Genomic DNA, 19703 nt, shown 5'->3' on the forward strand with positions numbered 1-19703 from the left:
AAAGTGCGGTTAACAAAGGTATGATTTAAGAATTTAGTGGGTACTGTGCAGCAATTTGTGTCACCTTCTCATAGAATTGGTTTACCGGCTAAGACCTGAGCTTGTGGCAAGGACAGTTCGTCAACCGTTTGTGCCACTTTCGAAGTGCTGCCATGCATAATTAATAAATCTTTGGCTGACAAAACGCCAACAAATTGGCAACTCGAGCTGGCCTTAAATAACTTGTTGGCTTTTATCTATCGGAGATCGCTTATTAAAACAGTTGCTCTCTGATAAACGAGATGGCGAGCCGGCGATTGTGGCGAGTGGTCGATTGCACATGAAATATATTCATATCGCGCAGATAGATAATGGTTGCAGCACTTGCTGCACAGAGCCAACAAAGAAACTGGTTAACCAACTAACTAACAGACTGACTGACTGAATGTCCGAATGCGTCTTTCCCAATTGGCGTCCAGTTTGTGTTTCTCAGAGGCAAAAGGCACAGTATCTCTCTATCTCTAGACGATTCCCAAATGCTTCTCCGGTTTTTTAAAATGCTGCCGCACCTTAGTTCGCCCGTTCAATTTGTAATTAAACTACAAATATTTATTCATTTCACTGTGCAAGTCAGCAAATTATTCCGAGCTGGGCACGTGTTTGGATTTCGTAGTTTGTTCATTTGTTCGTTGGCTTTTTGTGGCCATTCGACCTGTCACAGGTGGCTGCGGCTCGAAACCAGTTTTGTACGAGTAGTTCTTGGGCCTGGTGGTTCCCTTTCCGAAAGACGGCCAACCAACAGCCCAAAACCCAGAAAACAAAAAACAGAACAAAAAACTTGTTTCCGACCGCAAGACAAGCTGGAAAAGTGGGGAAACTAACGAAGGGGCAGGTTCACAAACACAGACGTGACCATGATGAAGCTGTTCGGTGAAAAGGACGAATCGTTGCCGACTATATATACCCATCTATATGTACGTATAGCCGTCTCCCCGAGGAAATCAGCGGCTGGCAAAGTAAACTCAATTCGACTCGAGCCCAGAATCAAAACAAACAACAATGGTCAAACGGAATCGAGCTGCAGAATCCAGAAACCAGAAACCAGACACCAGAAACCCAAACTCAAATCCAAATCCAAATCTTTTAGCCTCTTGTTTGATAAGCAACAAAGAGGGGAAATGTAAACAAGCTCAAAACTTTTAGCTGCGATGTTGATTTGAATGCTCCACACCAATATTATATGTATTGTTACATCGTCATCGTTGCATCTTCATTGTCTCTTCTTGGACGTGCCTCTTGTGGCTTCCGGTCTTGAAAGAAATCAATAAAAAAAAACGACAGCAGAAGTAAAAAAGTAAATTGGAAAGGGGACCCAAGGCCCTTGAATGCCCATTGATCGTCATGATCGCGGACAACCAAAGCCAGTCATTGTTGTGATTTTCATAAAGGAATTAACTGACTGTGCTCAGAACACCGGCGGAATAAATGCAGACGAAACGATTACCAAATGACGTTTGGGCTGATCCGATTGATGTCAATAAACAAGCCATCAAATTATTATCATTCTAATGGGTGGGACATCATAAAAATTGGAATGAAATGATAGGAATGAAAAAATCCTATGAAATGTCGTCAGTATTGGGAAATGTGTTCTTTAAGAGATTCTATAGTTTACCATGATGGTGTAGAAATATGTTCACTTTGTATATGTATTATATTTAAATTCCCTGCCCTTTTCAATCAACTAATTTTTTCTGTCTTCTTTCTTTCATTGCAGGTAAGTTCACACACGGAAAAACACGAAAATTGCGAGGGGGTCGACGTGAGTTTGTGGGGTGCCACCATTAGCCAAATGGCATATTTATCTGGGTAGCATTATTTCGTCGGCGAGGCAGCAGAGGCAAGTGTACAAATAATGGAGCCGCAATCGCGATCTTTCACCAGCCACTGGGACAGAGTCTTCCATTCTTGAAAAAGCAAAAAAAAAAAAAACATCGAAGTTGCAGCGGAGACTGCGGCGGCGGATCAAAGTGGACTCGATTGGACTGTGTGGATACAACTTCGTTGTGGGTTTTCTCCCTCCACCTCTGTCCACTTCTTTTCGTCGATCTTCCCAGCGCTGTCCAAGATTTTAATGATGATTTGCTATTTTTTTCCGCTTGCGGCTCCAACTCGCCTTGCCCAGGATCCTTGGGGCTCCACTTCGACTTGTGACTGTGTGCGCCACAAACAATCAGAACGGATTAGTTTGTTAATCATTTTATTATGTGGCAGGCCGCAGAACTCGAATTCGTTTGGAATCGAAGATGAAATTGTTTTTTTGGGCTGAAAAGAAGAAACCAACGTGAAATCGACTCCACGAATGGTTGAAAGGAATCCCAAGTCAGGAAATCCTGATTAGCGAACACAGCATGTTACTTAGTACCCAGAAACTGTGAAGTTCTTTTCTCGCCACTTTGAATGCATAACAGCTGATCAAGAGATATCCACTGTTAAAAATAGTTTCTATTTAGCACACACACTATCTTATCTACTTGAAATGGCTTAGTCTCATGCGATAGTGCAAGTCAGCTCCTTCCAATCTTTCTCAATCAACGCAAAGTCACACAGGTTAGAGTCTTCAGCTTCCATCTTCATCAGTTTTCCCCTATCGGAAAATTCAATCAACTTTACAGGAAACACATTCATAATTCAGCAAGGTTAAAGCAATCAGACCTGGCCGAAAGAAACTTCCGAGCACCAACTGACTGGCAGCTGACCTTGCAACGCCTTCCACAATTAGTCATTACCTACCATTGCCCATCCTGGAAATACTTTCACTATTTTCGGAGACGGGGCAGATGCCTTCATCAATCATCAAATATTCCAATGCAAATTAGACGGAGACACGACCACGCCCCCGCCTCAGCCCCCGCCCATGACCTACCTAGTGGAATAATAAATCTTTTGTCCAAGACCAACAAATGTCAAGTGCTGCAGTTGCATGTTGCTGGTGTTGTCGCTCTCGTTGTCGTTGTCGTTGTCGTTGTTGTTTTTGTGGGGCATAAATCATCGGAAAGGTCAAAGTGCACCCGCCTACGGCATGTCGCTAGTAACATCACCAGTGAGCGCAGCAGAACGAGCACAGCAACATCTCGCTACAAGGGACGAACACATGGTCGCCTGATGTCTGCAGCAGTTGTCAAGTGGGCAGCAGCAACAGTCGTTGCTGCTGCTGCAACATGATTTACGCGTAGCAGCAACACCAGCGGACAATTCCGGGCTGGCTGGATTTATTGAATTTTACAGTGGACATAAGCGGTGCGACCTACTTTTATCACCCACTATCGGCGGAACGCAGCCCATCGAAGGCCAACTATCTTATCGGGTCGCAACTTAATCAGCTGCTTATCAGCAAAACAGCATTTCCCCTGCTTAAACGCTGCTTTTAAATGTGGTTTTATTTATTATTTTTCGGTTGGGGAAAACTCTGTACGGCCACCGTTGAACTTGAACTTTGTTTCGCTGTCTGCAAATTGCCAGCGATAAATTCTTCAATGCATCCCCCGCAACCCATCTCACCCACCAGCCCCATTGACAGTCAAATTAAAGTTGGCAATTTCGTTGGGGGTTCTGTTGCTGCCGTAGCCATTTAGCATATGGCCCCTCGCACCGACTGCCTTCTATATATTCCCTTCTATTCGCCAGTTTTTTTTACTTTCCGACTGCGTGTCGCTCGCAGCTGATGCATAACCGTTTAACGCTTCGTTGCCTCCAACGTGCAAATGAACTGCCGCAACAAGAGGCAACAGCAGCAGCAGCAGCAACATCATCTGCTGCAACAACATCGAACTCCCTTTTTCTATACAACCGTACAGTTTGAGAGGCACTGAGTGGGGGCAACATCGCTGCTTTTAATTTCGATGTCGTTTTTTCAAGCTGCTCCTTCTATTTCCCCCCCTCTTTTCAACATTTTCCTTTGGGGGTCTTTAATGTTTGGCTTTTAGTAGTTGAAGAGGGTGTTTCCTTTCAAATAGTATTTTTTCCGAACACTAAGATGGTTCTTAAATTCATAAGAGACGGAAAAAGTAATTTTAGACAGATAAAATGCTACAAATAACAAAGTTGCACTGGCAAATGCAACTGAATAATCAAGTATTTAATTCAGGATGCCTTACATTTTATGAATTCAGTTTAGTTTTGTATTTACTACTAATACTTAGTGAGTCAGAACTGATCCAGCTATATATTAACTCTTGTGGGTGGTGAACAAGTCATCGCTTTTATCTCGATCCGCTCTACACTTAAACTGATTTCGAGTAAATTGACCTGACCATTTACGGTTGCTACCGAAACCTGCAGAGTATATAATTTAAAGCTTAATTAAATACTTTACTTATCGCAATTGACTTAGCTTCGGAAAATATAAGCTCGCCTAATGCCGCAAAACCAACATTAGCATTGGCATGCGGCAAGTTAGTTGGCTGGACATAGGAATGACCTCATCGCAATGATTGGCTATTGGAAAAATGAAAAACAAATAGACAGAGAGCCATACGTATTACAGCAAAATATATTTGCTAGAATTGCCGCTAATCTGTATTTCAGACTATACCCCGATTTCCCACTTGTTCGCTGATATCCATCTAGCACGTTTCGCTATTTAATTAGCCACTCATTTATGCAAATTGCGATGGCACGCTCTATAGAGCTGCATTTTTAAACGGATATTCATCATCAGTAGATGAACACTCCCCCAAAGGTTTTTAAGTTCAAGGTCGGAGTGAGGCAAAGTTTTATGGGCGAAGCTGACTTTCAGGGGGCTGCTCTCGAATGAAATCACTGGCACTTTCCACTTTATCACCCACTCAAAGGAAAATGGCTCTTTAATCGTTTTAATTGTCGGCGGAAACGAAAGGATGTGCTCCTGCGGCTGCCGCCTCGTACTGCGTGTCACGTTACTCATACGCACCGTAATCAATTTTTATGCTTGCCACATACGTGAGTTGGCAGCCAAACGATGAGCCCTTTCCCAAATATGCCGAAGCGGAGAAAGTTGAAAGGGTTTCTACGTGGTTTTTTAATGCAAATCGTGCTGATTGTAATGCGCGCGGGTGGGCTGTACACTTGTTGTGATCACGTTTGCCAATTTATAATTTAATTAGTCTGGCGCATTAAAACACCCGCCATGTCGCCCAATTTAATATTACTACAAATGCTAAATTACTTTACGAGCATTTCTGCCAGCAAAACGAAAAGATTGCGCTGCTTCCTCACAACTTCCTTGGCAATTACAACATCCGCTCTGACTCACCAGTTTTCTTCTCTGAGTTTCCCTAATGACACCCATCAACTTGATGCAGAAATATATATATATTCTCCTGATATATGTATGTATGTGACCAGTCACGTCGGCTCATAAAAAATAAGCAACGATGGCAAATGCTGACATAACAAAGCACAAGAATAGCACAGGTTCTCGAATTCACACGGCCGTATAATTAGTATTAGAGAAGCAACCTAAAACTATAGCTGGAATAACTTACTCTTTAATTATTTAGTAATCTAAAGAAAAATTTTTATCTGTTCAAAAGACAACCTTTTTAAAAATTTAAAATAGACTCGAAAATAACTGAACAACTTCGGTGATACATTCTCTAAGTGCACGTCTTTCTATGAAGGAACAGAAGTTTTCAAAAGTTCTTAAAGCCCGGCTTTGGGCCCGGCTTATTGTGCGTGAGTCATGTGGCCGGGTTGAGTTGCAAGTTGCGGGTGCAATGCCATGCATGCCAAGCAGCGACACCCGGCCTCAGAATGCGAGGCACGATCGAGATGTGCTCAAAACGAGCGATGATGGATTGTAGAGACCTGGCCTAAGCCCATACCCATACCCATATCCATACCCACCTCAAACTAATCGCTCCTCTCATCTTCTTTCTTGCAGGCCCATGTGGTCACCGCCTTCGAGCAGTCGTTGTCCAACATGACCAACCGACTGCATCAGTTGACGGCGACGGCGGAGCGAAAGGACGGCGAGCTGACGGACATGCGGCAGACCATCGAGCTGCTGAGGAAGCAGTCCATCCAGGCGGGACTGACCACGGCGCACATGCAGAGCATGGGCGTCCAGACCCAGGGTCAAGGTCAGGTTCAGGGTCAGGCGCTGGGTCAGGCGCTGGGTCAGCCGGGTTCGGATCAGAAGCCACCGAACTCGGGTTCCCAACGCGCCATCAATGCCAACAATGGATCCATGCCACTGGGAATGCAGCGCCAGCACAGCACCGACTCCATGTGCTCGCTGAACTCCATCAGCTCGGGCTGCTCGGCGGCCCAGGACAAGAACAAGGCCAACAAGAAGAAGGGCTGGCTGCGGAGCAGCTTCACCAAGGCCTTTTCCCGCAATGCCAAGATCTCCAAGACGAGTCGTCATGTGGGTCACCATCATCATCACAACCACTCGCAGCAAGAGTTGGCCTCTGGGAAACTTCCCCTGCACAATGGTCACGGTGAACCCTTGGGACTGGCCTCGTTGGCCACTCAACCTGCTCCTCCCCTGCCGAATAGCAAGCAGAGCAGTCCCGCCAAGACCGTCACCCTCATAGACAATGCCAAGCCCATCGATGCCATTGACCAGGAGGATCAGCATGTGGTCGAGGACCTCAAGAAGCAGCTGCGCGAAAAGGATCTCGTCCTGACCGATATTCGCCTGGAGGCCTTGAGCTCGGCCTCCCAGTTGGAGAGCCTCAAGGAGATGATGAACAAGATGCGGGCGGAGATGATGTCCCTGAAGCACAACAATGAGCGTCTCCAGAAGCTGGTGACCACGCGATCCTTGGCTGGTTCGGAGGCCAGCTTGGGCCAGGCCATCAGTCCCAATGGATCAGTGGCTGGAAGCTCTGAGGTGTCGAGGCGCTACTCCCTCGCCGACAGCAACAGTCGCCCACCCATGGAACTCCCAGCTCGACTTAGTGAAGAACTTGAACTGGAGGAGGACTGTTTGCCACCTGCCCCGGCCCCCGAACAACCACCACCACCGGCCCCCAATGGCGTCAGTGTGGCACCCCTTAGTCCCAGTACCCACGTAGACCTAACGCCACCGCCTCCTGCCTTGGAGGCGGCTCCTATGGCCAGTCCGGTGCACATGGCCAGTGCCACGGAGGAGTTGGCCGATGTGTGCGATGGCAAGAAGATAGCCATTGCCTGTTATCTGGGTCAGCCAGAGGCGTTTGCCAAGTACTGTGAGGAGCTGCAGGAGCTCGATGGCTTCTATGCCAATGGCCACGAGGCGGATAGCCAATCCCAAAGCGAGAGGAAGTCCAACTATACCAGCGCCAGCTGCAACGAGTTCGTCATAGCCTGCACCTATATATCCGGCAAGACGACGTGGCAGAATCTGGACTACGTGGTGCGCAAGACCTTCAAGGACTACGTGGCGCGCATTGATCCGGGCACCAATCTGGGTCTCAACACGGACTCCATTACCTCGTACCACCTAGGAGAGGCGAAACGGGGTCCCGAGATGGGATTCCCGGAACTCCTGCCCTGTGGTTACATAGTGGGCAGCGTGAGGACCCTATACATTTGCCTCCAGGGTGTGGGAAGTTTGGCTTTCGACAGCCTTATTCCGCGCAGCATTGTCCATCGATACATCAGCCTGCTCACGGAGCACCGACGTCTGATTCTGTGCGGACCCAGCGGCACTGGAAAGTCCTATCTGGCCCGTCGACTAGCCGAGTTCCTGGTAGCCCGCTCTGCCAGGGGCAATCCTTCGGAGGCCATTGCCACATTCAAGTAAGTCTAAAAGAGAACACTATCTATTCCAGATTGATAACTATTTCTCCTCCATTTCCATTTTCCCTTAGTGTTGACCACAAGTCCTCGAAGGATCTGCGACAGTATCTGGGCCACATTGCCGAGCAGGCTGCCATTGCCAATGGAGTCTCCGAGCTTCCCTCTGTGATTATTTTGGACAACCTGCACCACGCCTCCGCCTTGGGCGACGTCTTCTCCTGTCTCCTGAGCGCTGGGCCCGCCAACAAGCTGCCCTGCATCATTGGCACCATGTCACAGGCCACTTGCAACACCACCAACCTGCAGCTGCACCACAATTTCCGATGGGTATGTTTTGATGATGGACCTTACAAATTGGATCATTACATATTTGCTTTATCACTTGCTCACAGGTGCTCACAGCTAATCACATGGAGCCCGTGAAAGGCTTTCTGGGTCGCTTCCTGAGGCGTCGACTCTTCCAGCTGGAACTGCAGACGCAACATCCGCAGCCGGAGCTGGCGGCAGTGCTGGCCTGGTTGCCCTCCGTTTGGCAGCACATCAACCGATTCCTGGAGGTGCACAGCTCCAGTGATGTAACCATTGGGCCGAGGCTATTCCTCGCCTGCCCAATGGACCTGAAGGACTCGCAGGTGTGGTTCACCGACATCTGGAACTACCACCTCTCGCCATACTTGGTGGAGGCGGTGCGCGAGGGAGTTCAGCTCTATGGACGACGAGGAGGTGCCTGGAACGACCCCTCCGCCTTCATTAGGAACTCCTATCCGTGGCCATACGGTCCGGACTCAGTGCCTCCACTACGGCAAATCAATGCCGAGGATGTGGGACTCGAAGGCGTGGCCCTAACCAACGGTGACCAACAGGATCCCTTGGTAAGATACAGGACTAATATTGCTCCTTTGATTTTCAACTAATGAGGCGTTTCGTCAACAGCTCAACATGCTGATGCGCCTGCAGGAGGCGGCCAACTACTCGGAGGCCCAGGATCAGGAGTCCGATTGTGCCAGCCTGGACTCGAATGTTACGCCCGAAAGTTCCGCTGGAGCCGAGTGAACAGCTATAGAAACCAACCACTTCGTACATGCCAAATTTAGATGAACTAACTGAGAGGAGTACGCCAGCTGAGGGTCCAAGATATGCACCCAAGATATCCTTGCCCCCGCACAAATGAGACTTCTTGCACTACTTTCGCAGCGAGGTTCAAAAGCAGTTCCAAGAGTTTTCCATTTGCACCACGTCACCAACCTTTCCAATCATCGTTTCTAGCCACTCCCTGCCATCTAGAGTAAATTGCACTTTTTAGCGCACTTGTTAAAAATGCAAATTGTCCTAGCCACAAACTGAACCTGATAACGAAGCACTACCATCCCAAAAAGCAAGGACCCCGGCTGCGTTTCCGAAAAACCCAAATCTTGAGAAAAGGAAACTTCACTAACATGAAATGTTACAGAGATAAGACGAGTGAATTCATTTTTGTACATATAGATGAAAACTAACCCCAAGTCCCCCCTATGCTTAAGTGTGAATCTGACCGACGGTCTAGACTTTTTATACCCTTTATCCCAGCCCAGAGTCGGCGGATCATATGAATTAAATCGCAACTAATACCTAACTCTACTGTAAATGTAGCTATAAGTTTTTGCTACTACCAATTTACAAGATGTATAGTTGAAGGAAAAAGCTTTCACTTTAGTTTAATTATTTGCGTAATTATCATTAAATATTGTTACAAACATATTGCATATTTATAAAGCCCAATAAAGCAAAATACCATTAACATATTTATTATGCCAAGCGGCGCTTAAACACAGGAATACGCGAAAGTGAATACGTAATGCCCCATCCTCGATAAAATAGCTAAATTTCCGAACTCCAGATCCCTATCGAAAGATAATCTTATGTAATACAAACTCAAGCAGCAAACTATATGATACGATAAAGCAAATTATGTGTCTCTGTCTAATTTAAATGTGTGCATTTATGAGATATGACATCAAATCAAAATAAAATATAATATCGAACAATAATTGTTTTGTTGTTGTTTCTCTTCTCGCGGACAGACTACAAAAAGAATGTGAAATACCAAACCAAATATTTCACCATGCTGCGAAATAAAATAAAACATAATAGTTGCCCTTATTTGCTGTTTCTTTATTTTAATATATTTAGATTTAAATACCCCGCCGAATTCCGATTGCTAGCGATTGAATATATCGATATATTAATATTTATATTTTTTCATTCGAGATGTGGTCACACTTCTCTGCATGAAAATACCAAAATATCGAGCAATAATTACCCATCCATATATATATTTTGTTTTGTATATTCCCTCTGGTCACATTGTTCAGCAAGTCTAAGAAAAGTAGGTAAAAGTGCTTTAAAAATTGTATTAATTGCGAAAAATATCAAGTACCTGCGACCACAAAGCTATTGAATACAACGAGCGGGATAAGCAAGCCGACATAAATTGGAAAACCAGTTGCCACCGGTTTATAAGCCGTTTTCCGGTAGATGCAACCGCCCACCGATTACACAACATCTGTGATGGCTGTGAAAAATGGGAGAATTATGCGGATATTATGCCAAACACAGCACGAAATCGGGATAAATATATGGCGACAGGCGTAGAGGAACCTCAAAACAATGCGATTTTTATGGAAATAGATTCTATAACTTGGCACGTAGTTCTGCTAGCTGTTACATAACCTCCAACTAAGTGGGCACCATATATCGGTGAATTCGTAACCCGTTAGAATTCACGGATGACCGCCTGGTCGGGTGGGAAATTTGGCTATCGCGGGTCCAAGACCCTATGTTCCTCTGCTGATACCTCATAAATTGATATTCATTTTACTACCTTGCAGACTCTGTGAGAAAATGGCCCTGCGACTACTCAACAGTGCTGTGCTCCGCCAGCTGGCCTCTCAGCTGCCCAAGAGTGCCCAGGTGGGCAGCGTGGCCGCCGTCCACACACTGGACAAGATCGGCAAGCGGGAGATCGTTGGCTACGGCTGGAACGGCACCGCCTGCTACGCGGATCGCGTGGACTACCCTCTGCCCGCCGTGCGCTTCCGTGAGCCCACCAACGAGATCAACGCTCTGCGCGCCAAGGAGCAGGGAGACTGGAAGAAGCTCAGCACCCAGGAGATCAAGGCCCTGTACCGCGCCAGCTTCTGCCAGACTATCGCCGAGGTCCAGGCTGGATCCGGGGAGTGGAAGCTCCACCTGGGCGTTTCACTCCTCTTCTGCGCCGCCGCCATCTGGGTGGCCGTACTGATGAACATCTTCGGTAAGCCATTTTTCCGGTTCCCTTTTGCGGCTATCCATTATTGAGCATTTTCCTTTCAGTGTACGATGAGCTGCCCGTTACCTTCGATGAGGAGCACCAGAAGGCGCAGCTGCAGCGCATCATCGACCTGGAAATCAACCCCGTCACCGGATTGACCTCCAAGTGGGACTACGAGAACAAGAAGTGGAAGAACTAAGTGCGCTGTCGTTAAATAATTCCGCGATTGTGTGTGATTAAGTTAGCCGACGTCTATGTGTATTAAGTAAAAGCAAGATAGTCGAAATTAAAGTTATGGCTGCTGCCTAAATCAATCGATCTTGGGTCAGTCATCAGTTTCTGCTAGGAAACCAGCCTCAATGATCCGTTTTAAGAGCAATGATTGTTATTCGATTTATTAACAGACCTTTTAGTGTGTAGATTACAAACTTTTCGTTACTAAAATCGCCACAGGCATAGCCAATTTAATTACCACTTAGTGAGACCTTTTAGCACTCTTATGTCTCATGTTCCGGCTGTTCGATTTTTGAACCTCATGAACAAGGATCTGCAAGGCTTCCAAGGCATTTGTGTTCTTGGCAAATTCCCTTTCAAACATGCGGCCGAATCTTAAGATCAATGGTTTCAGTTCCGGCGTTATCATTGCTTTCTCTTTTTCGGTCCTAAAAAGGCGGATTTCAAAGGCATTGCCAGACATATAGGCGAACACTACTTACACAGCTCCCTTTTTTATCACCTCTTTCAGGATCTGGACAACCGTTTGAATGTCCCCAAATAATCTGTACTTGTCTTTGGTAGAAATTTCACCGTCAAAGAATAACTTCAGTTCGTTGTCAGTTATATTCTTCTTTCGACCCCATTCCTCCAGCTCTGCCGTCTCTTTTTGGTAGGCGCTCCGAGCTCTGCTGAAAAGAAGTCAGGCATTCCTTGATCTCAGAGCATTCATACTTGATGCAGATGATGCACCTACCTCCAGTTCGAAATATCCCTAGCTGTCTGCTTCATCTTTTTTAAATGTCCTGATCTGTGTTTGAAAGTCTTCTCTTCTTTCTCCTTTGCAACTGTCGCCTTTGGTTCGGCATCTCGGTTAAAGCTATTGAAAGCGAAAGGTTGGTGCCATTCGAAAGTGTATATATCCTTCAGCTCGATCGAATCTGTATCTTACTGTTTGTGCCAATCGTATCCATCGTATGGAGGCCTGTGCAGATTGTGTGCTCGGAGATGACGCTGTCTTTCCATCTGGGTGTGGTTCTGGTTACCTCTGCTGTCCACCTGGAGGAAGAGCAACAGCAGGCAATGGAGGATGAGGATCGCAGCGGGATAGAGCCTTGGTCCCATGGCTGTAGTTTGTGGAGTGACAAATTACTTATACGTTAAATCACAATTAAGTGGGCTGAGATGTATTATGGAACCAATCGATTTCCCATTAGTCACTTATCTCAAAATAGAAAAAAAAACAACATATTTTTAAAAGGGGGTTACTCATTCTAAAGAAAGGGTCAATTTATATTTATAAAATCCATTTCTCCTCATTTGAAATGTATATCGCTTGGATAGCAACAATTAATGCGATTCAATTTATTATTTACACATTCGAACAGTGGAAATGTTCAATTAAGCAGTGATCCATTGATATGATGAACAAGGCTTCCGCTTCCCATTGTCTGGCGAGATCCGAGGCATTATGGCCCTGTGAACGACTTTGCAACGGGCCATAAGTAATCGCGTGCAATCCCAACCTTGTCGGACATCAGATGGAGTTACGTTGTTTATGGTGGTGCCTCACACGTGCTGGCCAGTTTTTCCAGCGCTTTTCCTTCTCGATGTTGTGGTATCCATCGTGGCCCACGACATGTCTGGGCACTACTAGCTCCAGGGACAAAAAGAGGCACTGATGTGAAAATATAATATATACGATAAAAATGTTACTATTTCTTTATCTCTACTTACCAAGCAGAAAAAAATCAACCGCATTGGGAAACAATAGACTGGCGACTAATTCAATTCGTCATCTGTGAAGTTCTTGGTAAAACCACATAGGGTGTTCCCGAATTTCGACGGAATATATTAAAATTATTTAGTTTTTTATTCAATAATCTTCAGAGATTGGTCACAAAACGAAAGGGTATAATGGGATATACATATGAGCTAGGGACGTGGCGTGGTAAAGGCATCGTTCCAGCTTGCCCAATGCTTCTCCGTCTTCAGGCTGTGGAAGCCATCATGTGCTCTAACGTGTCGAGGTCCCTTTATATGGCTTCCTGGCTTCACAAATGGATCTCCTCCATTTTCAGGGTCAGGCGAGCCGTTCGGGTCTGGGTTGTCCGTGCTATTAACCATATCGGTGCTATTTGTTGGTGATTCTGTGACCTCCGACCCCGCTTCTGTGGTCTGAGTTAATTCTCCGATGGAACTGGCTTCTGTAACTGGAGACGTTTCGCCATCTGTTGGGGACGCTGGAGATGATTCAGCCGCAGGGGTTTCCTGAGCCTCGAGCGCGGCTACCAAGAATATAGCGATTCCAATCTAGAACAAAGAAACGTTCGATTATGTGCAATAATGAGGGAATGCCCCATTGGCACTCACCAGCTTCAGTTCAAGTTTCGCCATGCCTATCGTCACACCTGACACATAGTATGTGTACCTATACTGCGTCGAAACCAGAAGCGCCGACTGGGCAAAGCCACCTTTTATAGTCGCTGCGCAGGTGGAATCGATTGGAGCAGTTCTAAATTGATTGCGGGAATCGCTGCCTGGTTCTGCGGGCAGAACTAATTCTCTTAGTGACCAACTGATAGATGGCGATCTTTAATTTGCGAACGCAGTCCGGGAAATTCCGGCAGACGCATCCAACACCTGATGCCAATCGGGTTTTTCGAGAGAGATAGAGAGCTGATTGCTCTGGGGCTGTCTGTAATTGTTGGCTTACCGATTTCCATAATGGTGGGCGATTCTGGAGCTATATAAGTCAGCTATGGCCGGCAGAGAACAATCAGTTTTCGCTTGGCCCTTGCTAGTTGAACTCAGTCGGTTGGGATGTTCATCAAGTTGCTTCTAATTAGCCAGGTTGGTGCCAGATCTTGGCCAGGACAAAATGGCTCGAACTATGATTAACTTAACATACATTTTAATTCTAGCTGCTGGCGCTGAGTTACGCTCAGTTGTCGCTCGACGAGGCTAAAAAGCAAATCGATGCCTCGCTTTACAGCGAAGAGGAGACTACCGATGATACGCATCTGCCGGAGCCCCACCTGCCCCCCCAATATCAGCCTCATCATCCCCACAAGAAGGTGACCACCACCACTCCCGAGCCGGAAACCACAACTCCAAAGCCAGAAACCACCACGAAGCCCGCAATAGAGCAGGAGGGTGAGGCCACCGCTGCTCCCGATGACGGACTGGGTCAACTGGATGATGGCTTGCAACAAAACAATGATGGATCTGCGCTTCCAGAGTCCACCACTCCGGAACCGGAAACCACGACCCCTACGACGACCACCACCACAACGCCAAAGCCCCATAAGCATGAGCCCCACTTTCATCCCCATTCTTATCCGCATCCTCACCCCTATCCCTACCCCATTCAGTATCCCTACCCCCATCCAGGAGTGATATTCTCTGCCGCGGGACCTAAGCTTACTCCTCCATCGACCACACCGCCCACTGCCAAAGATGCGGACAAGGAATCGCCGGAGCTGTCTGGATATCCCTCCTATCCGACCTTCAGATCACCGTACTCGCCCTACCAACCCCAGGTGTTCCCTCAGCCTCGTAACTGGCCCAGCTTCCCAGGATACGGACCTCCCAGTCCCGGTTTCGGATACCCCCACAACCACAATCACGATCACGAAGAAGACTCCGGCGAAGATAAGCCCAAGGACAAGTCTGGTGAAAAGGATAAGGACGAGGATGTGGCTCTGAAGCCACCAGGATTTAGCTACCCGCAGGTCTATTTGATTCCCCGAAGACCAGTGATCTCTGTGCCCAGCTTTCCGCGTCCAGGAGGCGGATATGGTTCGCCCTACGGCTACGGACTCTACTAACACTCTCCGATAAATACTGTGAAAAATCTCCGAGTCCAGATAGTCAATAATATCTTAGTTTTATTTCAATCTTGAAATGTACTTCCTAACACAATAAACAACTTTTAGATTATATTTTCATGAGTTTTTAATATTTGCATATAATATTTAATGCTTTCGATCGTGTAAATCTGAGTACAAGGTTCTTCACTGAATGTGGGACTGCTTGGAGTTTTCTTTCGGTGCATTAAGAACTAGTAAGTAAGTTAAAGGCTCCTAGATTCGGGAAAATGATAATTGATGATTTGCGCATATGAGATTGAGTTATGGGCTTCTGATTTCCCTATCGTGTAATCCCCAGGCTGATAACCCCGGGCCCCGACGCTCTCACCTTGGTGATTTCCAGTCGAACGGGTTGGGATCGTGGTTGCATTTAATTGCAGCGCATTCCACCCAGTCAACTCATAGTTCTGTCGATCGTCGGAAGTTCGAGACGTGAGTGTCAGTCGAGATCTGCGAGATGTTGCCGCTCCAATTCGTTTTGCTGGGCTGTCTGTTCATCGCTCAGGGGGTAACTATTCATCGGTTTGTTCCACAATTTAGGCTTCAATGAGTTCTATATTTTCAGATATGCCACACTCTGCCGGATCCCAAGGTAAGTTTGCTAGCAAACAATTTAGATAGTATCTTCTTTGCAATATTCCATAATCCACAGCTAAGGGTGCCTCGTGAAACTATCAACATTCCCACGCATCTCTTCAAGCCAGTGAGTCCGAAATCGAGCAACAAACCTATTTCTAATAGATCATCCTTAAATGGCGGAAACAGCTCTGCCCTGGCCGAAGCAAATAACGATGTCGAGTTTCTAGAGGTGAGTCTCATCCAATACACTTAATATAAATGGAAATAAATATATATTTATTATCCTTGAAGAGATCTAGCGGTGAAGTGGAGGAGGTGACCGACACCTACGAAGAGGAGGACGTTCCACTCCGACCTATCCCCTTCCAACCTCGACCGTTTTATCCTCAGATCCCTCCCCGATCCAACGGTTTCCCCATTCGTGTAAGTGTTTTTATAAGTAGTTACACATAGTATTACAATCCGATTGACGATTGAACTATTTCAGCAACCCAACTATGACAATGCATTCCAAACCGATTACAATGTGGGTCCCAGAGGCAGCGGCTTCGACAACAGACCTTTTCCCAGTTCCCCGGATTTCCGTGGCAGAGGCATTCGACCAATTCCTGACTCCCCATTCCGCAATCAAAACTTAGGAACCTTTGTATCTCGACCGGTAATCTTGTGCAATCGTTTTCCTAACTAAAAAACTAATACACCTTCTCCAGGTACCTATGCCATCCAGTGGTTCCATTATCCCCCTTATCGCCGGTGGTTCCAGTATTCCGACTGGTAGAAGTGGTCCCCTTGGTTCCGGGGGCTCTTCTAACAACTTTTACCGGAGCGAATCCTATAGCTACACATCGGATGGAAGAGGACCTCCCCAAATCGAGCGGGATGTGTTCGACTCGCGGGATGGATTTGGATCATCTTATCGCAACTTTTAACACCTTTCCTAAGAGAAGCTGATGAATGAAAGTTCCGAGTTCTCAAAAACAACTAGTTAAGGCTGCTAGAGATTATACTGACTTGTCTGTGTGTAATGTAAAGATTCTTGGCATTACAAATAATCAGTTATTTTACTTTCCGCACGGTTTATTTATCAGACTAAATAACAATTGTATTGAATAGAAAGTCAGTAAAACTTTCAAAGCTATTGAAACCTGACAGCTTACAAATCTAAAAAAGGTATATTAAGGTATTCAATACCTTTGTAAAATGAATTCCACATTTCTTACGTCATACCTGCACTAAGTAGTAAACACTTACTAGCGTATTTATTATATGCTCATTGATTGTTAAATCAGCTGCAATATGTAATCAAATTTTAGCTTCCGGCGAGCGTGCTAATACAAAACATGAACTCTGGACTACTGGTTTTGATATTTGCAAGGCAGTTTCTGGAAATAATATATACGTTCGGACTATGTATCTGTAGTTATTTGGTTTAAACTTAAATGTACTTGAAACATGATATGTTTATTCAAATGAAATCAGAGTTGGTTAACTTGTCCAGCTTCTCATAGACATCCTTTTCGTTCTTAAAGTCATTAAACTGCTTGACCATCGCCGCGTTCCTGGCCAACCGACTGTCGGACCATGTGCTCATGTATTTCTCCACCTTCTGCTCTACGATTTTCAGAGTAGTTTCCAAGTTTCTTTCCAGGATCTGCTCCAGGTCCTCAACTCCGTGCTGTATGAATAGCTGAACGACAACCTCGTCAGCTTCCGATTCGAATTCTTTGCTGCCTGCAATCGAAATGATGCTTTCCAGTTCCTCAAGAGCATCCTCCAGTCTGTTCAGCTCGAATGAATCATCGAAGTCCAGGGTGTCCAAGGCCGCGACGAAGTCCTTAAGCTCCCTGAGAATGTGTCCCTTGGAGTTTGGTGGTAAAATGAGTTCGGCCTCGTCGATGACCAATTGAAAGACATGTCGTAGCTGTTCCATGGCGTCTGTTACCATTTGAAAGAGTTCATTGGACACTTCGAATTGTAACTGCCATTTGTTAATGAGAGGCGCTGCAAGCTGAAAGTTAAAGGTTTCTGTTGATTCCAAAAGGATATAAGCAAATCTAAGGATCTTACCGAAAGCTGGAGGGCAGCTACAGCGACTAGAAAAGTCCAAGTTAGTCTGCTGGCCATGATTTGAAACTGTATCTAGTCTCTATCGAACTGATTCCTTTTATATTCCCTCTCTTAAATTCACAATTTTTATACAAAATGGGAGAACGCCTCCTCTGTAATGAATACCCACTGATCGTGAGACAACGTATAGACTGTAATCAGACTTCAGAAATCGGTGAGCGTGATAAGAACGAGTGCTGCCCCTTCGTATATTAATTAGTGGGTAGTGGAAACCATGCATTTTGTTATTACAAAGTCGTATATAGTTCCAAGTCACGATAATATCTTTATTGCTTTAAAGTATCAGTTCTCGATATCTACACATGTTGATCAGACAGTCGGAAATTTTCCGGAAGTTAAACGGCATTTTTCAGGAATAAAGTCCTCGTATAAATAGATTCCGAATATTGTTCTTTGAAGTACATTTCTCATTTTATTACAAACACTTTCTAATTCTATGATATTGTTTAAATATTTAGCTATTAATCTTAAGCCTTCGTCCATATACCACTGGCCACCCCCTGCACCAAAGCCTGAGCCAATTTGGTGTAGTCCATTAGCTGGAGCTCAGGAAGTTGGCTCTTCAGGTTCTGGGGAAACTCCAAGAAGGTTGTGATCAGACTGTCCTTGGTTTCGGTGGCCAACTGGGTGACGTTGGAAACCAATTCCGACCTGTCCTGTCGACTGAGTCGCAGATACTTGGTAAGATGCGGCTTGACCTTGGCGAAGAATCTGCGGATGGCGATCTTCTCGCCGGGAAGAACCTCGACGAGCAACTTATCGGGAGTCTTATGGTACATGAGGTCGCTGTTTATCCAGGCGAAGATATAGAATGCAGTGCTGTAATAGTCCTCGTTCCCAGCAACCAGGTCGAGCTCCTCGAAGTACTGCCGATCGATGGTTTCGTTGGCCGGAAGACCCGGTAGTCGTTGGCGGGCATCTTCGATGGTCGTGTAGAGCACCTGATTGAAGAGCCTCTCCACCGCTTGAATTGTATTTCTCACCAAGATGGTAGGGCTGCGTTCTTTCACTTGGGATGAGTCCGCCAGAGCCTGGCAATCGAGAGGAAAATCAATAAGTTCCTTATCTAATCCACTGCCGACTCACCGACTCACCAGACAGATAAGACCCAGAAGCATCGAACAGCAAGTGCTGCCGCCGATAAGAAACCTCGAACTGCGCCCTGATCTCGCCATGCTCCTCTGATCGCTGCTCGATTTAGACTGATCATGTCGGACGGATGCCAAACGGTCTCCCCACCCAAACAATCTCGACTGGCTTAGGTTTTGTTTGTTTTATTAAGCGCAAGTAGAAAATATCTCAAGTACTGTTTATACGAATTTCGTAGAGTGAGCAAATTAATGGCCATTAATGTTCGTTCGTGGTTTTCTATTTAAGCTAGCTAGGAAAAAAAGATGCCGTCTAGTCGAATGTTAGTAGTAATCTGCATACACACGAGTAACATTAACAATTAGATTTGTAAATTACACATCTTAGCATATACTTAGGTTATTAGCAAGCTACTGCATTCTCATATTGATCCGGACTATATGTATATATATATTCATATTCAGCATTTGTAAATTGGCTTGTAACGGGAAGAAAGTCGTCCGGATAATCAAAATATGCTCATTCTTTTGTACACTTACAACATTTTCAATCTGATCTCTAAAGGTTGGTAAAATCGAAAAAGTGTTTTTAAATAAATTTAATTGTAAAGAAAAGAGTCTGGATTACCAAAACATCCTTAATAATTTGTACAATAACCATATTTTCTATATTATCTTTTAAAGTTGTGTAAAATCAAAAAATATCAAGGATCAAGGATCGTTTGGCATGCGATAAACGTCCTTATAACTATTTCATTTTGTATCTCTGCAAAAGTACTTATACAT

The 19703-nt window shown here is 45.5% G+C and overlaps 9 protein-coding genes and 1 non-coding gene across 27 annotated transcripts in view; 4 read left to right on the forward strand and 6 right to left on the reverse strand.

Annotated features, from left to right (window-relative positions):
- sick (sickie) overlaps window positions 1–9774 on the forward strand; it is a 162060-nt gene extending 152286 nt beyond the window's left edge. For all 12 annotated transcript variants that reach the window (NM_001273674.1, NM_206008.4, NM_001273678.1 and 9 more), the window contains 4 exons: window positions 5903–7749; window positions 7821–8076; window positions 8142–8621; window positions 8683–9774. In NM_001273674.1, the coding sequence (NP_001260603.1) occupies window positions 5903–7749; window positions 7821–8076; window positions 8142–8621; window positions 8683–8802 (2703 nt within the window). In that variant the 3' untranslated portion in view covers window positions 8803–9774. The remainder of the gene's footprint in view (window positions 1–5902; window positions 7750–7820; window positions 8077–8141; window positions 8622–8682) is intronic.
- Window positions 9775–10062: 288 nt separating this feature from the next.
- Window positions 10063–11415, forward strand: COX4 (Cytochrome c oxidase subunit 4). 4 transcript variants are annotated; one of them, NM_206010.3, is made up of 3 exons: window positions 10063–10118; window positions 10617–11041; window positions 11101–11415. In NM_206010.3, exons 2-3 carry the CDS (start codon window positions 10630–10632, stop codon window positions 11235–11237), a joined length of 549 nt encoding a protein of 182 aa, NP_995732.1. In that variant the 5' UTR covers window positions 10063–10118; window positions 10617–10629; the 3' UTR covers window positions 11238–11415. The 4 variants fall into 4 exon arrangements, with proteins under 4 accessions (NP_995732.1, NP_610013.1, NP_001260612.1 ...); NM_136169.4 differs by having other exon boundaries at window positions 10063–10114; window positions 11101–11354; NM_001273683.1 differs by lacking the exon at window positions 10063–10118 and adding an exon at window positions 10182–10259.
- A 3-nt stretch (window positions 11416–11418) lies between these two features.
- On the reverse strand, window positions 11419–12380 carry CG34051 (uncharacterized protein). Of its 2 annotated transcripts, none has more exons than NM_001201923.1 (4): window positions 12204–12380; window positions 12009–12131; window positions 11755–11940; window positions 11419–11700 (listed from the first exon to the last, which is right to left on the reverse strand). In NM_001201923.1, the coding sequence occupies exons 1-4, from the start codon at window positions 12374–12376 to the stop codon at window positions 11514–11516; spliced, it is 669 nt and encodes a 222-aa protein (NP_001188852.1). In that variant the 5' UTR covers window positions 12377–12380; the 3' UTR covers window positions 11419–11513. The 2 variants fall into 2 exon arrangements, with proteins under 2 accessions (NP_001188852.1, NP_001033916.1); NM_001038827.2 differs by having other exon boundaries at window positions 11755–11943.
- A 193-nt stretch (window positions 12381–12573) lies between these two features.
- CG42866 (uncharacterized protein) lies at window positions 12574–13035 on the reverse strand. The gene is made up of 2 exons (NM_001201924.2): window positions 12989–13035; window positions 12574–12929 (listed from the first exon to the last, which is right to left on the reverse strand). Exons 1-2 carry the CDS (start codon window positions 13010–13012, stop codon window positions 12789–12791), a joined length of 165 nt encoding a protein of 54 aa, NP_001188853.1. The 5' UTR covers window positions 13013–13035; the 3' UTR covers window positions 12574–12788.
- A 72-nt stretch (window positions 13036–13107) lies between these two features.
- On the reverse strand, window positions 13108–13702 carry CG13965 (uncharacterized protein). The gene is made up of 2 exons (NM_136170.2): window positions 13625–13702; window positions 13108–13564 (listed from the first exon to the last, which is right to left on the reverse strand). The coding sequence occupies exons 1-2, from the start codon at window positions 13646–13648 to the stop codon at window positions 13187–13189; spliced, it is 402 nt and encodes a 133-aa protein (NP_610014.1). The 5' UTR covers window positions 13649–13702; the 3' UTR covers window positions 13108–13186.
- A 326-nt stretch (window positions 13703–14028) lies between these two features.
- CG16772 (uncharacterized protein) lies at window positions 14029–15194 on the forward strand. 2 transcript variants are annotated; one of them, NM_136171.3, is made up of 2 exons: window positions 14029–14104; window positions 14176–15194. In NM_136171.3, exons 1-2 carry the CDS (start codon window positions 14075–14077, stop codon window positions 15079–15081), a joined length of 936 nt encoding a protein of 311 aa, NP_610015.2. In that variant the 5' UTR covers window positions 14029–14074; the 3' UTR covers window positions 15082–15194. The 2 variants fall into 2 exon arrangements, with proteins under 2 accessions (NP_610015.2, NP_001286092.1); NM_001299163.1 differs by having other exon boundaries at window positions 14176–15129.
- A 200-nt stretch (window positions 15195–15394) lies between these two features.
- On the reverse strand, window positions 15395–15697 carry asRNA:CR45701 (antisense RNA:CR45701). Its single transcript, NR_124389.1, has one exon.
- On the forward strand, window positions 15486–17052 carry CG10680 (uncharacterized protein). Of its 2 annotated transcripts, none has more exons than NM_001273685.2 (6): window positions 15486–15631; window positions 15689–15715; window positions 15776–15931; window positions 15994–16125; window positions 16190–16360; window positions 16413–17052. In NM_001273685.2, exons 1-6 carry the CDS (start codon window positions 15581–15583, stop codon window positions 16629–16631), a joined length of 756 nt encoding a protein of 251 aa, NP_001260614.1. In that variant the 5' UTR covers window positions 15486–15580; the 3' UTR covers window positions 16632–17052. The 2 variants fall into 2 exon arrangements, with proteins under 2 accessions (NP_001260614.1, NP_610016.1); NM_136172.3 differs by having other exon boundaries at window positions 15523–15631; window positions 16413–16843.
- On the reverse strand, window positions 17014–17860 carry OS9 (Olfactory-specific 9). The gene is made up of 2 exons (NM_144409.3): window positions 17770–17860; window positions 17014–17710 (listed from the first exon to the last, which is right to left on the reverse strand). The coding sequence occupies exons 1-2, from the start codon at window positions 17824–17826 to the stop codon at window positions 17168–17170; spliced, it is 600 nt and encodes a 199-aa protein (NP_652666.2). The 5' UTR covers window positions 17827–17860; the 3' UTR covers window positions 17014–17167.
- A 216-nt stretch (window positions 17861–18076) lies between these two features.
- Hf (Helical Factor) lies at window positions 18077–19035 on the reverse strand. The gene is made up of 2 exons (NM_176064.3): window positions 18924–19035; window positions 18077–18860 (listed from the first exon to the last, which is right to left on the reverse strand). Exons 1-2 carry the CDS (start codon window positions 19002–19004, stop codon window positions 18297–18299), a joined length of 645 nt encoding a protein of 214 aa, NP_788078.1. The 5' UTR covers window positions 19005–19035; the 3' UTR covers window positions 18077–18296.
- Window positions 19036–19703: the final 668 nt, after the last annotated feature.

This window comes from Drosophila melanogaster, chromosome 2L, assembly GCF_000001215.4.
Source record: "Drosophila melanogaster chromosome 2L".
NCBI lineage: Eukaryota > Metazoa > Arthropoda > Insecta > Diptera > Drosophilidae > Drosophila > Drosophila melanogaster.